General features: G+C 39.9%; 1 protein-coding gene across 6 annotated transcripts in view; it reads left to right on the top strand.

Annotated features, from left to right (window-relative positions):
* Positions 1-16,612, top strand: part of map7b (microtubule-associated protein 7b) — a 147,789-nt gene that overhangs the window by 95,599 nt on the left and 35,578 nt on the right. For 4 of the 6 annotated variants that reach the window (XM_072554334.1, XM_072554362.1, XM_072554355.1 and 1 more), the window contains 4 exons: positions 737-854; positions 5,132-5,242; positions 6,037-6,129; positions 11,815-11,937. In XM_072554334.1, the coding sequence (XP_072410435.1) occupies positions 737-854; positions 5,132-5,242; positions 6,037-6,129; positions 11,815-11,937 (445 nt within the window). The remainder of the gene's footprint in view (positions 1-736; positions 855-5,131; positions 5,243-6,036; positions 6,130-11,814; positions 11,938-16,612) is intronic. The other 2 variants (XM_072554349.1, XM_072554367.1) reach the window with 1 other exon arrangement.

Genomic DNA, 16,612 nt, shown 5'->3' with positions numbered 1-16,612 from the left:
TCCTTCCTATCTGAAGGATGTTGTGAAACTTGAAAGGTTCAGAAAGGATTTACAAGGATGTTGCCAGGGCTGGAGCATTTGAGCTATAGGGCCAGTATGAATAGGCTGGGGCTGTTTTCTCTGGAGTGTCGGAGGCTGAGGGATGACCTTATAGAGGTTTATAAAATCATGAGGGGCATGGACAGGATAAATAGACAAAGTCTCTTCCCTGGTGTGGGGCAGTCCAGATCTAGAGGGCATAGGTTTAGGGTGAGAGGGGAAAGATATAAAAGAGACCTACGGGGCAACATTTTCTCTCACAGGGTGATACGTGTATGGAATGAGCTGCCAGAGGAAGTGGTAGAGGTTGGTGCGATTGCAACATTTAAAAGGCATCTGGATGGGTATATGAATACAAAGGCTTTGGAGGGATATGGGCCAGGTGCTGGTAGGTGGGACTAAATTGGGTTGGGATATCTGGTCGGCATGGTTGAGTTGGACCGAAGGGTCTGTTTCCGTGCTGTAGTCTCTTTCTCTCTCATAGAGTCATAGAGACATTTGGTGTGAACTAAATCAGTTCCAGAATAATTAACGTTATTCTAAATGTTTTGCTGTGTAGATCCATTGGATTTGTGAATATATAATCAATGCAGATCATTTGGATTTTAACAAAATAGTGTCTCTTACTAGAAATATGTTGCATAAATTTAACCTGTGAATTTCTTCATGCATGATAATGCAACTCCTCCTCTTGAAGGAACGACATGAAGCAGTTGTACGCCGCACGATTGAGAGAAGTCAAAGAATAAAGCAAAAGTCCAATCGGTGGTCATGGGGTGGAGCCCTACAAAGCAATGCAGCAATCAACCGCGATGGTATATCTTTTTTAACGAAACATTTGATTTTCCTGACATAACTTATTCTCCTGGGCATGAAAGCAAAATGTTTGGACAAAATAGATAAATTTGTTGATACTTTATTCCTGATTGTTTTTCATGTCTTGTTTCTCGAGAAATTTTACAATTCAATTATTATAGCTTTGGGTCATAATGGTTATTAAAAGCATGAGTATAGATAAGGTGAATAGATTTGGTCTTTTTCCGAGGGCAGGGAGTCCAAAACTAGAGGACATAGGTTTAAGATGAGGGGAAAGATTTAAAGACCTGAGGGTTAACGTTTTCACGCAGAGGGTGGTGTGTATATGGAATGACCTGTCAGAGGAAATGTTGCAGACACACCATACAGCATTTAAAAGTAATCTGTTTGGGTTTATGAATAGAAAGGGTTTAGAGAGATATTGGCCAATGGGCAAATAAGACCATGTCAGATTGGGATGAGTGATCGGCACAGATGAGTTGGACCGCAGGGTCTGTTTTCGTGTTGTATGACTCTATGTCCATGACTGACTGTAGAAAATCTAATCATAATTATTCATCCATATTAATATGGCTTTCTAAAAAGGGGTTTCTCTCCTTTGCAGTAGTTAGTTAGTTTCTTGGTTTCAAATTTTAATGTAAATGGTCAATGGTATTGGTGTGCAACAACAATTTTCATGAAATTCATTTTCGTGAATATTAAACCTCATTTCTCTGTATCTTGAAATTTTCTTTAACCATTGCCTTTTGTGATATTTTATTTTTGTTTGCATGCTTCACATGCCATTAAGAAAGAAGGGTGGTGATGCTATAGATGTCTCAAATAATGCACTATTATCTTTGTATATCTTTTACACCATATAATATGACTACAGCCCCATCCAAATAATCAACCTATTAAATTATTTTTAAACATTTTAAATACTGAAAATATTTTTCAGTAGAGAGGGGGAGAGAGTCTAATATAAGCAGTGCAAAAGACGAGGCCAAATGGATGATCCCTCTCAGGTTGCCAATTAAACCAATTTTTAATTCAATCCATGTGACATTAAGAAATAGCACAAGGTACCATATACTGGAAAGTCAGTGGGCCTTGACAACATTCCAGTAGTAGTACTTATTTTTTATAAAGTGGAAAATTATCAAAGCATGTCAATGAACCTGTTTGTGTGCTGAGTTTCTACATTTCAAAACTGTTGTCTGAATTATTTAACCTGGAAATGGTCGACATTGCTTTCGAATCATTCAATTAGTTGTTAGAAATTGCATGTTTTAAATGATGAAATGATTAAATGGTTTTGCAAGACCATTCTGGCAGGTTCTATGTAGTGGAATACTTACATTCTAAATGTTATCTACCTGGCAAGGTAAATGATTTTTAAATATCTTTTTTTACTGAAAGCAAGCTATTAGTTGACAAAAGTGCTGAAATGTTTCAACTACAGTCAGGAAAACCAGTTTCTAAAATGCTGTTATTTCTGTGTGTGGTTTGCATATACTGTAGATTTTTTTTCTCTTTGTCCGTTCCCCCCCCCCCCCCAACCACCAAACCAAGACCTACCACGGAAGTCCGAAACTGCGGATAGTCACAAACCTGTTGATTTAAATGGGAAACTTACCTTCCCAGTAGCCACCTGGTCCCTGGTTCTGGAACATTCCCCATAATATGCTCAGGCAAGCTGCGGGTATAGGAAACCACGGAAAATTGACCTGCGGATATGGCGGTCGGCCCTTGTAGTTTTCTCTCTTTTAATCCCAGCTGTTCCATTGTGATTAAAACACTGGTATGGATCTGATCACATGGAAAATTGCCAGCTATGTCCGGTTGTCCGAACAAGACACATCCAACCCATCTAATTTCTACCCCATTATTCTACATTAAAATCACAAGTGTGATGGAAGGAGTCATCACTACTACTACTTAAGCACCATGTGCTCAGCAAAAATCTTGTTACTGGTGTTCAATTTGGGTTTCGCCTAGGGTCATTCCTCCTCTGACTTCATTACAGCCTTAGTCCAAACATTGACAAAAGAGTTGCTCTCCAGACTTAAGGTGAGATCAGAACAACTGCCCTTGACATTGATACACTGTTTTACCTAAAGGCATCAAGGAGTTCTGGCAAAATTGAAATCGGGGGAAAATTCTTTGATTTGGGTCATACCTTGCATGAAGGAATATGGTTGGTGGTTGCCAGAGGTCAGTCATCTTCTCTTCAGGATATCTCTGCTGGAGTTCCTCAGGGTAGTATATTAAGGCCAACTATATTTCTAAGGCTGTTTCATCAATGACCTCCCTTTTATATAATCAGATCATAAATGGCAGAAGTGTTTGCTGATCGTTATGAATTGAGGAAATTAAGCATAGGATGCATCAGTGACTCAGTCAATGTTCATTTTGAAGCAAGATTTGGACAATTCCGGGCTTGAGCTAATAAGTGTCAAGTTGTGCTACACATATAAAACTGAACATTTTCAAACAAGAGAATCTGACCATCTCCTCTTGACATTTTAAAGCATTACCATTGTTGACTCCCCTTATCAACATCTGGAGGGGTATTATTGACCAGAAACTGAATTGGAGCATCCATATAAAACTGACTAGAGGAGCAGTGAGTTACCCCAGTGCCTATTTCCCATCTACAATACACAAGTTAACAGAATGGTGGAATACTCCATACTTGCCTCAACACGTGCAACTCCAACAGTAGTTAAGAGGTGTGACGCCATCCAGGAGAAAAGTGTGTTTGAATGCTTCCCAGTCCACCTTGTGTGTTCACTCCCTTCACAATGAAAACCAACCATTCACAAGATGCACAGCAATAACTTGCCAAGGCCCCTCTAACATTTTGCAAACCTGTGACTTCGACTACTTGGATAAAAATAATAGATGCATAAGAGCGCCACATGTTGGCTTCCTTCCAAGCTGCAAAGTATCCTGCCTTAGGACTATATTGCTATTAGTTCACTGTCATGTGTTGAAGTTCTAGAGATCGATTGCTAAAACTCACTGGTTGTTGCTTATTCAAAGGACTCACAATGGTTCAAAAAGCAACTCGTGATGATGACCTTGAGAACAATTGCAGATGGGCTTTAAATATCAGCCTAGTCAGTGAAATCTGTTTAATGAGTTGATCTAAAAATATTATCCCTCTTAGTTGCACATCCCCTAATTTCCGAACAGAAACCAATTTCATCCTCGAGTTTGTAAATTTCAATTGCTCTTACCTTTTTGGAGAAGAGTTCCAGATTTTGACTCCATTGCTTGTGAAACAGCACTTGCTGAGATCAATCTGAATGGCATAACATTTAAACATGTTTTAGATGTTGCCAAAGAAAAGATGTTCTCTCTCCACCCCATCAAATTCTCCAAACATATTAAACTTCAAATACAGGTACCCAATCCTTATCCGAAACCCTTGGGACCAGCTGGTTTTCGGAATTGTTTTTCAGATTTTTGAATATGTCAGTTTAACAGTGAAATTGAAAAAAATCTTACAGCAGGTGCACCTGTGAGTACTCAGAGCCCTGAGACAGAATTGACACCTGCCAGTACAAGGCCACATCCCCACATCACATCTGAGTGACATGGGGTGAGTGGGTGTGGAGTTGGGTTAACTGTTTGCACACCAAATAACCTTTTTTATGGAGGAAAAAAAATCTTGATGAAAACCTCTTCGGATTTCAGAAAAGGGTTGTACAAACCTAACCAATGTATCACATTCTTGTAACAACTCTTTTAGGCCAAGTGTAATTCCTTGAAACTGCACCAGGGTCTCTCCTCCTTTTGAATAAACTAAAATACTGCAGATGCTGGAAATCCAGAAACTATGTGCTGGAGAAACTCAACAGGTCTGCAGCATCTGTAAAGTCCACTTTGACGACTTCAGAAGTGAACCTCCATGTGTGGTGCCAGAAACAAATGTAGTTGTCCCAATTATGTGAACTAACCAGAACACACTCCCATTTGAACTGCAATCACTTTGCAGTATTTTTCCTCCTTGTGTGGACAGCTCATCCATTAATCTATGTTTCCATATTAATCATGAATTAATTATATGATCTTTTCTTCACTTCAAAAAAGAAAAGTTCATTAGAGCCATTTCTGGGATAAATTTGTAACATCGCTTAATCTTGCAGTTCAACTAAAAAAGGCATGCTTTGTAACTTTCATAACTCTGAGGTGTATCTGAAATATTGCAGTTGGTCTTTCGAGTTTAATATTAACAAAGAAATGCTATATATAGGCAATCAACTGCAAATATTTCCATTTGTTTTAGATGCAGATAGGCGATCAGTATCTACAATGAACCTTGCAAAAAATGCTGATCCTGTCATTAGCAAGCGGCTGTCATCCTCATCTGCAACATTATTAAATTCTCCGGACAGAGGTACCTTCTTAGCCACTGGTTTTCTTCACGTAACATTTTATGATGAAATACAATATCAAGGTTCTTTTGGATCGATACAGTGTAATTTTTTTTCACAATCTCTAGTGTGTTTAATGATAGCCGTTTCATTATATGTGCCATCCCAGTTTACATCCTTGCATGTTACTTTGTTTACGCATTTTTAACTTTTTGTTTCTGTTTTTTTTAGTACAAGTCCTTTTTAATTTGTCTTTTTCATTGTCCTGCACCCAAGAACCAGCAGACAATACTGTAAAATATGTATAATCGCATAGTCTATGCAAGCAGTTAAATATTTTCCCTTGTGTAGTTTTTAAAATGCCTGGCTTTTTCGTGGTTTAGTGTCTTCTTCAAAAATATCCTGCAATTTGTTTTTAACAACAGCTTTCCAGATAACCGGAAACACTCTAGTATTCAGCGCGAACAAGAATTGGGGAATACCTGTTCTGAGCAAGATTGCTTATAAATAGCATCAGTAAAGTTTGATCAAAGCAAGAGAGATGCAGTCAAGTTATCAGTTCCTTGAGCAAGGAAACCCTCGCCTGTTTGTCAGTTGCATAAAAATTCTGGACAATCATACTTTCTATATTAGTGCAATTTATATGTTAATGCAATTCTTAATTCCTGTTCTCCGATTACTAACCTCTGAATTTTCTTTGTGTAATGGCTCTTAAAGTTGTCTTGGATCTTGCCTGCGATTATGAAACGATCTAAAAGGTGCAGGTGGATAGTTAATAGAAAAGACAAGTTAACAACATTTTTTGATTTTTGTACAGCGCTCAAACAAAGGATTGCATACTTTCTCAAGTATCCCTGTAAACCATGTTCTGTATCAACATCAGAAAAGTCCTGCTTCAAATCTAACCAAGGTTTTCAAAGAAAAATTTATCTAACATTTGTCATCAAACTGTTTATTGGCTGCACCATGAATTTAACTGTGAAACTGACTGCGAAGCGGATCCTTTTTGCATTATGTTTCTCACAATAACAAATTAATTTAGCTTTCTGTAATCTTCTGTTTTTAACCTCCTAGGTCTGGTATTTGAATTTGCCCTCAGAGGTAGCATTAAATGAAATTTTCAGTATCATGTTTCTACGAACCTAAACTTTAATCAAGGGAACTATACACATTTGGATTTTTGAAACCATTTGTCTGAGGTAGCATTTGGTTTTTTTCTGAGCCATTTAGCTGAACTAAGCATTAAGATTTGAGCTTTACTACTCTTGGTACCCTGCAGATGCACATTACTTGAAGTGTTATAGAATATATGCTGCAACCTTACCAAATGTGGAATTGATCTGCAGAATAGAGCACAGAAGGGGACATTCAGCCTATCCCATCTGTATTGGCTGTCCAAATGGGCAATTCTGTCTCCATTATTTCCATCTTCTGGTCTTCTCCCTCTGACCTTTGCATGTTATTTCTCTACTAATAACCACCAAGTTCACTTTTCAAAGGCCTGATTGAACCTGCATCCTGCAAATTCTCAGGCAATGTATTCCAGATCGAAACCACTAGTTGGGTAAAAACGTATCTTTTCATTGCTACTAATTTAAATCTGGGACCCCTCATTCTTCTTCCTTTCACTAATAGGGAAATGTTCTCTTATTTACACTGTCCAGACCCCTCATTCCGAAAGCCTCAATTGGATCACTCCTCAACCTTCCCTTCCAAGTGTATCCCTAAACTTCCCAATCTACCTGTGTTTTTGTGTTATCCAACATCCATCCTCGACAACATAAGGCAAATGGTTTGTCTTTTCTTTGACCCTCTTCATAAACCATTTCCCATAACAGTCTTCCCTCACCACGCTAATTCAATCCCACTCCCTGGCTGCTGTGTTGAGGAAATGATTTGTTTTCCGTATGTCATTCAGCTAAGGTTCTGGCTTCAACAAGATCGCCCATCTCTTACTGCAAATGAGAATTTAACTCTTCATTTCACTCAGTCCAGACTTGGGTTTCTAATTTTAAATATTTAGTCTTGCATGCATGGGAGATGTACGCATCATGAAAATGGCATGCTGCTCAAATTTTTAATGTAACCAGTTTCATCGCAATTTTACAGACAAGCTTCTAATCCACTGTTCTTTAAATGATTTCCAATCAAAAGGTTACATGTTTATTCAGCCATCTCTCTCCCCAGCCATATTTATGTAGTTAACATTCCAAATTGTTAACACATGACTATATCGTCCAGTCATATCATATATTCACATCTCAAACTGTATGTACTCTTGTGATTGTCAAGAAATCTACAATGTCCGTTTTCCCATTCAGTCCCTCCTATTGCCTATACTATCTGTTTTTCCTTTCAAGGTCCCTAGCTTTGACTAGGTTTCATTATTCCAATTCCCTCTTGGAAAAACCTGCAATCTTTCACTCTCCATAAACTTTTTTATGTAAGCCTTTGACCTATATTCTAAATCACATTAAATCTTGTTTACCCATAAGCCCTGTTTTTGTTTTGAAAAGTTCATGAGTGTGGGTGTTGCTAGTAAGGTCGGCATTTGTTGCTTAGCCTCAATTGGACTTAAACTGAGCTTTATTTCAGAATGCAGTTGACCATGTCATGGGTCTGGGGTCACATGTACACCAGTAGGAATATATTAATTTTTGGGTTGCTACGTTGTAACTAGTGAGTTACTGCAAAGATCAATGCTTGAACTAGAACATAGAACATAGAACAATACAGCGCAGTACAGGCCCTTCGGCCCTCGATGTTGCGCCGATCAAAGCCCACCTAACCTACACTAACCCACTATCCTCCATATACCTATCCAATGCCCGCTTAAATACCCATAAAGAGGGAGAGTCCACTACTGCTACTGGCAGGGCATTCCATGATCTTACGACTCGCTGAGTGAAGAACCTACCCCTAACATCAGTCCTATATCTACCCCCCCTTAATTTAAAGCTATGCCCCCTTGTAATAGCTGACTCCATACGCGGAAAAAGGTTCTCACTGTCAACCCTATCTAACCCCCTAATCATCTTGTACACCTCTATCAAATCACCCCTAAACCTTCTTTTCTCCAAAGAAAACAACCCCAAGTGCCTCAGCCTTTCCTCATAGGATCTTCCTACCATACCAGGCAACATCCTGGTAAACTTCCTCTGCACCCGTTCCAGTGCCTCCACATCCTGCCTATAGTATGGCGACCAAAACTGCACACAATATTCCAGAAGCGGCCGCACCAGAGTCTTATACAACTGCAGCATGACCTCAGGACTCCGGAACTCAATTCCTCTACCAATAAAAGCCAGTACGCCATATGCCTTCTTCACTGCACTATTTACCTGGGTGGCAACTTTCAGAGATCTGTGTACATGGACACCAAGATCCCTCTGCTCTTCCACACTACCAAGTAGTCTACCATTAGCCCAGTAATCCATCTTTTTATTACTCTTACCAAAGTGAATCACTTCACACTTAGCTACATTGAACTCCATTTGCCACCTTTCTGCCCAGCTCTGCAGCTTCTCTATATCCCGCTGTAACCTGCCATATCCTTCCTCACTGTCTACAACTCCTCCGACTTTCGTATCATCCGCAAACTTGCTCACCCAACCTTCTAACCCTTCCTCCAGGTCATTTATAAAAATGACAAACAGCAATGGTCCCAAAACAGATCCTTGCGGAACACCACTAGTGACGGCACTCCAAGATGAATCTTTGCCATCAACTACTACCCTCTGTCTTCTTCCAGAGAGCCAATTCCTAATCCAAACCTCCAACTCACCCTCAATGCCATATCTCTGTATTTTCTGCAGTAGCCTACCATGGGGGACCTTATCAAACGCCTTACTAAAATCCATATATACTACATCTACCGCTTTCCCCTCATCTACCTCCTTCGTCACCTTCTCAAAGAATTCAATAAGGTTTGTGAGGCACGACCTGCCCTTCACAAAACCATGCTGACTATCCTTGATCACATCATTCTTATCCAGATGTGCATAAATCCTATCCCTTACAATTCTCTCTAAGACTTTGCCCACAACAGAAGTGAGACTCACTGGCCTATAGTTACTAGGATTATCCCTACTCCCCTTCTTGAACAAGGGAACCACGTTTGCTAGCCTCCAGTCCTCTGGCACTACTCCTGTAGACAAAGAGGACACAAAAATCAAGGCCAATGGCTCTGCAATCTCCTCCCTTGCTTCCCAGAGAATCCTAGGATAAATGCACTCAGGCCCAGGGGACTTATCTATTTTCACCCTTGCCAGAATTTCCAACACCTCTTCTCTACATATCTCAAAGCCATCCATTCTACTTATTCGTGCCTCAGTATTCATATCGACAACAATGTCCTGTTCCTGAGTGAATACTGACGAAAAGTATTCATTCAGCGCCTCCCCAATCTCTTCAGCCTCCACACGCAACTTCCCATTACTATCCTTGATTGGACCTATTCCTTCCCTAGTCATTCTTTTATTCCTAACATACCTATAGAAAGCCTTAGGGTTTTCCCTAATCCTACCAACTAAGGACCTTTCATGTCCCCTCCTTGCTGCTCTTAGCTCTCTCTTCAGGTCCTTCCAACTATCCACAATCTCTATATCACTGTTTTGGATGTGGTAATTTGAATATGGTATTTCCAAGTCTAGGGATGACACAAGACTTGATGGAATTGAGAGTTTCGAATAAGATAAAATTCTTCAAAGGTATTTGGGGAGGCTAAGTGTGTGGTCAGAAGTTTGGCAGATGGCATACAATGTAGAAAAGTGCGATTTTCCATATTAGTAAGCAAAACAGAAATGCAGAATATTTTGTAATGAGAGGCTAAGAAACATGGAACTTCAAGGGTACTTGGGTATCCTAGTTCATGAGCCACTGAAAATTAATGTGAGGGCAACAAACAATTAAGGAAAGTAGTATCTTGGCCTTTATTACAAGAGGTTTGAGTAAAGTAGTAAAGGTTTTTACTACGATTACATAGAGAGCTTTGGTGTGCAATTTTGATCTTAACCAACAGAGGGATTTGCTTGTCAAACAGGGAGTGCAAATAAATTTGAATTAAATTCCAGTTTAATTCTGGAAAGGGATTGTCTCATGAGGAAGGATTAAATAAACTGGGCCTCTATTTTTTAGGCTTATTAAGAATGAGAGCTGAAAATGTATTGCTGAAAAAGTGCAGCAGGTCAGGCAGCATCCAAGGAATAGGAGAATCGACGTTTCGGGCATCAGCCCTTCTTCAGGATGACTGAAACGTCGATTTCTCCTGTTCCTTGGATGCTGCCTGACCTCCTGCGCTTTTCCAGCAACACATTTTCAGCTCTGATCTCCAGTATCTGCAGTCCTCACTTTTTCCCCTTATTAAGAATGAGAGGTGATTTCATTTATCAGTTAAATATGCAGAATTCTTACAAAGCTCAATTAGGTAGAGGCAGGAAGAGGTTTATCCTGGTTTGCTGGTGTTAAGGGGAAGGTGCAGGTGACCCAGTCTCCGCATATGGGGAAGACCCTTTTGGACTGAAGTAACGGAGAATTTCTTCACTCAGAGGATATTGAATTGTTGAGGGCTATGCTCCAGAGGGCTGTGGAAATTCAGCAAATGAGTGCATTCAAGACTAAGTTTGATTTAGATTTCTGGATTTTAAAAATTCAAGGGATATGCGATAGTGCAGAAACAGTGTTGAAGTAGAAGGTCAGCCATGATCTAATCGAATAGTGGAAAGGTCTTGAAGGGTTGAATGATGTATTTCTCCTGTTCTTATGACCCAATTGTAGAGTATTTAAAGTTATTAAAGGAGTTAGTTGACTTAATGACATACAAATTTCTTTAAAGTTACAGTATAGTTGGTAGGCATTGTTATTTGATTGAGTAATTTATAATTACGCAATAAGTTCTAATTAAAAATGTTAAAAAACCTTTCATCAGTATGACAAGAGGATTTGATTTCCAGAACAGTTTCACATTACAGTTTTGAAGCTTAATGTGTACTTTTGTTTGTAAGGCTTATGCATTGCAATTTTGATATTTTAATATGATCAATTCACACTGCTATGCATGAAGTAAATTGTCTGTTTTGCCAATTCCATATAAATTGCCAATTTGATACAAATTGCCTTTTCAAATGTTTGTATAACTATAAGGTTTCAACTTTTTAAATACTTCTGCCTGGTTACTTTGTGGCATGAAATATCTTAAATGACTTGATGCTTAATTAAGCTAAGGATATGTATGTTGCTGAAGCATCTAAAATATCACACGTAACGCTGAATTTGTTGGTAAATCGTAGTACCATCCTGCTGACCAACCTAATATATTTTTATATTCGCTGCTTCCTCCAGCAACAGCTCACTAAGTTATTTTGGCTATTATTTATGTACTTCAGTTATGCTGCCAATTATGCTTTGTCCTTATCCCAGAAATTTAAGCACTAGCGCAAAGCTCTATATGAACATAAATAGTGTTAACCCCGCGCACACAGCCTTTTTTTGTTGTTCATGCCACTCACAACTGCTCTGCCAGTGCCTCTCTACACACTTTGTATATTTTATCTCGGAGACGTATTGAAATACGCTAACTTTTCTTAATTCTGCATAGCCCGACGTTTGCAGCTCAGTCCTTGGGAAAGTAATATTGTCAATCGCCTTCTGACGCCTACTCATTCGTTCTTAGCCAGGAGCAGAAGTACAGCTGCTTTGTATGGAAATGGTCAGGATCCAGGTAATTCTATACATTGAAATTTCAATTACTTTCCTAATTCTACAGTGTTAAAGTAATTATTTGTTTGCGAACAGAATAGTCAAAAATGGAAGATCTGTGTGTATGAAATTTTAAAATAAGAATGAAAACTCTGAAAGTTGCATACCAAGCACTTTTAGATAAAGGGCAGATTAGAGCAGAGTTGAGGAAAACCTTTATTCACCCAGAGAGTGGTGGGAATCTCGAACTCTGTGTCTGTTGGTATGGTAGAGGCAGAAATCCTCATTTCTAAGAAGTAAAGCTATGAACCAAGCTCTGGAAAATGGGATGAGAATAGTTAGGTTGTTTTTGAGTGACACGTACACAATGGGCCAAAAGGCCTGCCTTCTGTGCTGCAGATCCCTGACCCATTCATGTAAAAATCTCATCTCGCTTCCTCAATGTCCTGGACCTGTCTTCTATCAAAATATCAGAAGTAGGAGTGATCATTGTGCAATCATTAATGTTGCACCATTTGTTGCTACGTAGATGTCGAAGTAGCACCGATCCACAGTCTAGACCTGGATGTTGTCCAGATCTCACTGTATAAATGGCAAGTTACATTTTATGCCACAAGTGCTATCTCGAACAAGCCAGAAGCCAGTCATTGCTCCTTAACATTCATTGGCATTACAGTTGCTGAATCCCTTGCTCCCAACATCCAAAGGATTGCCATTACCAGGAACTGAACTGGGCCAGCTATGTAACAAGTGAAAGACAAAGGTTAGGAATTCTGTGTCGAGTAGCACACACCTGACTGCCCAGAGTCTATCCGCCATCTAGAATCAAGTCCAAAATATTCTGCATTCATCCAGGCAAATGGAATCTCAAAAACAATCCAGAAGCTCAATACTATCCAGGATAAAGCACTGCGTTTGATCACCTTCATCGTTCATTCCCTCCTCCACTGACAGTGACAGCAGTGTATATCATCCACTTCTCTGCCACAATTCACCTAATGCTTCTTCAGTAGTGCCTTCCAAATGTGTACCATCTACCACCTAGAAGGATAAAGGCAATAGATACACAGAATACCACCACCACCTGCAAATTCCCCTTTGAGCCACATTTTATCCTATCTGAGAACCATATTGTTACTTTTGTCATATGGTCAAAATTCTAGAACTTTTTAAGAGTACCTACAGTGCACATGCACTGTGGTGGTTCAAAAAGGCAGCTCACAATTACCCTCCATCGCAAGGGCATTTAAGGATAGGCAATAAATGATGGCCTAGCTGTCAACACCCACATCCCATGGATTAATACTTTACAAAATTATTACAAAAAGGAATTAGTTCTACAGTAAGCCAACCAAACTGGAAAAATGTTTATATTACTATTTGTAGGTGCTTTGTGAATACCAAAATTATCAGAAGTAATTCCAGTAATGCAGAATATAAACATTGCAAATGTGTTATTCAAGTCTAGTTTGCTAGATTCCTTGATTCAAAAGTAATGACAAATTTATCAGTGCAACTCTTATGCTTATTCAATTCTGGTTTATAAAATTGGCGGCCGTGATTAAGCTTTACTGAGCTGGGAAGTCTCACACTTCGGTTTCCATGCATTAATTTAAATAGTGTAGAAGAAGATGGCATTTGAGCAATGGAAGAGAGTGGATGTTGAAGACAGATAACTAGTATGGGTGTGGTCAATCCAATTATCGTGTACAATGTTGTAATTCTAAATTACTGTTGATTGATTCTGCTTTGTTAATTTGTTTACTCTGTCTTGTTTAGCTGAAATTGTATGTCTGCCTCTGAAATACTCAGAATTAGTGGTGGAGGCTGGTACAATTGCAACATTTAAGAGACATATGGATGGGTATATGAATAGGAAGGGTTTGGAGGGATATGGGCTAGGTGCTGGCAGGTGGGACTAGATTGGGTTGGGATATCTGGTCGGCATGGACTAGTTGGACCGAAGGGTCTGTTTCCATGCTGTACATGTCTATAGAAAAAAAAATTGGATTTAAATTTAAAACTAATAAAGTCTCTGAATAAAAGTTAAAGCCATAGTGACAAATAAGATACCAGCCAACATGCACCCATTTTAAACAAATTTGTCTAAAAAGCATCTTAAAGCTGCTTGTAAACCCATCAGCTAATAAATGTTTTCAGCTGTAAAATTTCCTATTGCACCAATAAGATATTTGTATTAATTAAAATCTGGGCTGCAGCCGCCACCACAATTGGTTTTGAAATATGGCAGTGATGCAAGTTGACTGCTTTGTATGTTGCAAGTTAGGTTATGGGAAGATGATGACTATTATAGTAAAATGAAATAATTTTCAAAGTATTGTTTTGGAATGATGCACTTCAATTTTGAAGCTTGTTTCAATTAATTGCCTTGCATACTATTTTACTGTTGTCCTTTTTATTTGAAGTGAAATCTGTCCTATTGATCTTTTCTAATAATCTTTTCTATTATACTGTGCTGCTAGTTTTCAACGTCTGCTCTCTTTGTAGTGTTTTACCAGTTGAATGGATGTAATGAAAACAATGCAAATACTTCATTGTGTTTCAACTAATCAGCTGTTCGTAATCTGTTGCTTTGTCTCTATGGGCAAGTGTAGTTATCTTGATGTATGTTTTATAGTTGCACTTTAATACCAAAACCATTACTGTTGGCAGTTTGATACTTTGGTTTGTTTGGAGAAATGTGCAAAAGAACCCTAGTCAAATATGCATTGTTAACCAATTGACGACAACTGAATCCTAACCTGATTTTGATTTTACTGATGCTATATAGAAAACGTGCATGTAATCAGTACACTGAGATTTTGTAATAGAAATAACAGTGAAGATAATAGTTTTACTTGTCAGTATTGGGGAACACTGTCAGCTACTTCTGTCTCAATTGGAAATAAGTTGTCAGAGTAACCCTGTTCTTCCAGAAGCCTAGGCGAAAGTGAGGACTGCAGATACTAGAGATTAGAGTCAAGATCAGAGTGGTGCTAGAAAAGCACAGCAGGTCAAGCAGCATTCGAGGAGCAGGAAAATCGAAGTTTCGGGCAGGAGCCCTTCAGGATTCCTGGAGTGTGAGGGTTGGAAAAGCCTGCTCAAGCTCTAAAATTGTTGAACTTGACATTGAACTCAGAAGTTAGTGGAGTTCCCAAGCCAAAATTTAGTTGTTGTTCCAGCTTGTGTTGAGCTTTGCTGGACACTGCAGCAAACTTGAGATAGATGTTGGTCATGGAATGAGGTGATGTGGTTGGCAACTAGAAGATTGGGTCTTTTTTTTTTATGGACAGAACATGTGTTCTGTGAAGCAGTCACCTAATCTATGCTTTGTTTGCCCTATGTAGAGGAGATCACATTGAGCAGCAAATGCAGTAAACTAGATTGAGTGAAGTAAAAGTAAAGTGCTGCTTTGCCTGAAGGTGTTTGGCCCTTGGATACTGAGGAGGGAGGAAGTAAATAAGCAGGTGTTCAACCTTCTGCAGTTGAAGGAGGAGGTGCCGTGGGCTAGGGTGTATTAGAGGGAGTCATCCTTGCAAAAGGCTGACCAAGGAGGGAAGGGGAATGTGTGTCTGGTGGTGGCATCGCGCTGAAGGTACCTGAAGTAGCTAATGGGATGGAAAGGGGATCTTATCGTTGTGGGAGGAAAAAGAGGGGGTGAGGCTGAACAGAAGATCGGTCTGACCCCACTGAGGGCCCTGTCAACTACAATGCTAGGAAATCCTCCGTTTAGGAAGCAGGTGGACATTTTGGACGCTGCCATGTCGAATTTGGCATCATTGGAACATGTGACGGAGGAGCTAGGAGAATTGAATAGAGGTTTTACATGATACGGGGTGCGAGGATGTATAATCAAGGTAACTAGGAGTCGGTGTGTTTGTAGTGGCCAGTCTATCCTCAGAAATAGAAACAGATTATGGATGTAGGTTTGCTTGCAGAGCTGGAAGGTTCATTTTCAGACATTTCGTCACCATACTAGGTAACATCTTCATTGAGCCTCCGGATGAAGCACTGTTGGTGTAGCCCGCTTTTTAGATTACTTAGTGTGGAAACAGGCCCTTTGGCCCAACACGTCCACACCGACCCGCAACCCACCCATTCTTGTACATTTACCCCTTACCTAACACTATATAGGCAATTTAGCCTGGCCAATTCACCTGACCTGCACATCTTTGGACTGTGGGAGGAAACCGGAGCGCCTGGAGGAAACCCACACAGACACTGGGAGAATGTGCAAACTCCACGCAGTCACTCGCCTGAGTCGGGAATTGAGCCTGGGTCTCTGGCGCTGTGAGGCAGCAGTGCTAAACACTGTGCCACCGTGCCGCCCACAACCAGACGGATTAGATTAGATTCCCTTCGGCCCAACCAGTCCACATCGACCCTCCGAAGAGTAACCCACCCAGACCCATTTCTCTCTGATTAATGCTAACACTATGGGAAATTTAGATTAGATTCCCTACAGTGTGGAAACAGGCCCTTCGGCCCAATAAGTCCACACTGACCCTCCGAGTAACCCACCCAGACTTATTTCCCTCTGACTAATGCACCCAACACTACAGTCAATTTAGCATGGCTAATCCACCTGACCTGGAGAATGTGCAAACTCCACACCGACAGTCGCTCGAGGCTGGAATCGAACCTGGGACCCTGGTGCTGTCAGGCAGCAGTGCTAACCACTGAGTCACCGTGCCGCT

The sequence above is a fragment of the Chiloscyllium punctatum genome, chromosome 3, assembly GCF_047496795.1.
Source record: "Chiloscyllium punctatum isolate Juve2018m chromosome 3, sChiPun1.3, whole genome shotgun sequence".
Lineage (NCBI taxonomy): Eukaryota > Metazoa > Chordata > Chondrichthyes > Orectolobiformes > Hemiscylliidae > Chiloscyllium > Chiloscyllium punctatum.
Note: the sequence above shows the minus strand (reverse complement) of the source record. Positions and strands in the feature narration are given on the sequence as shown.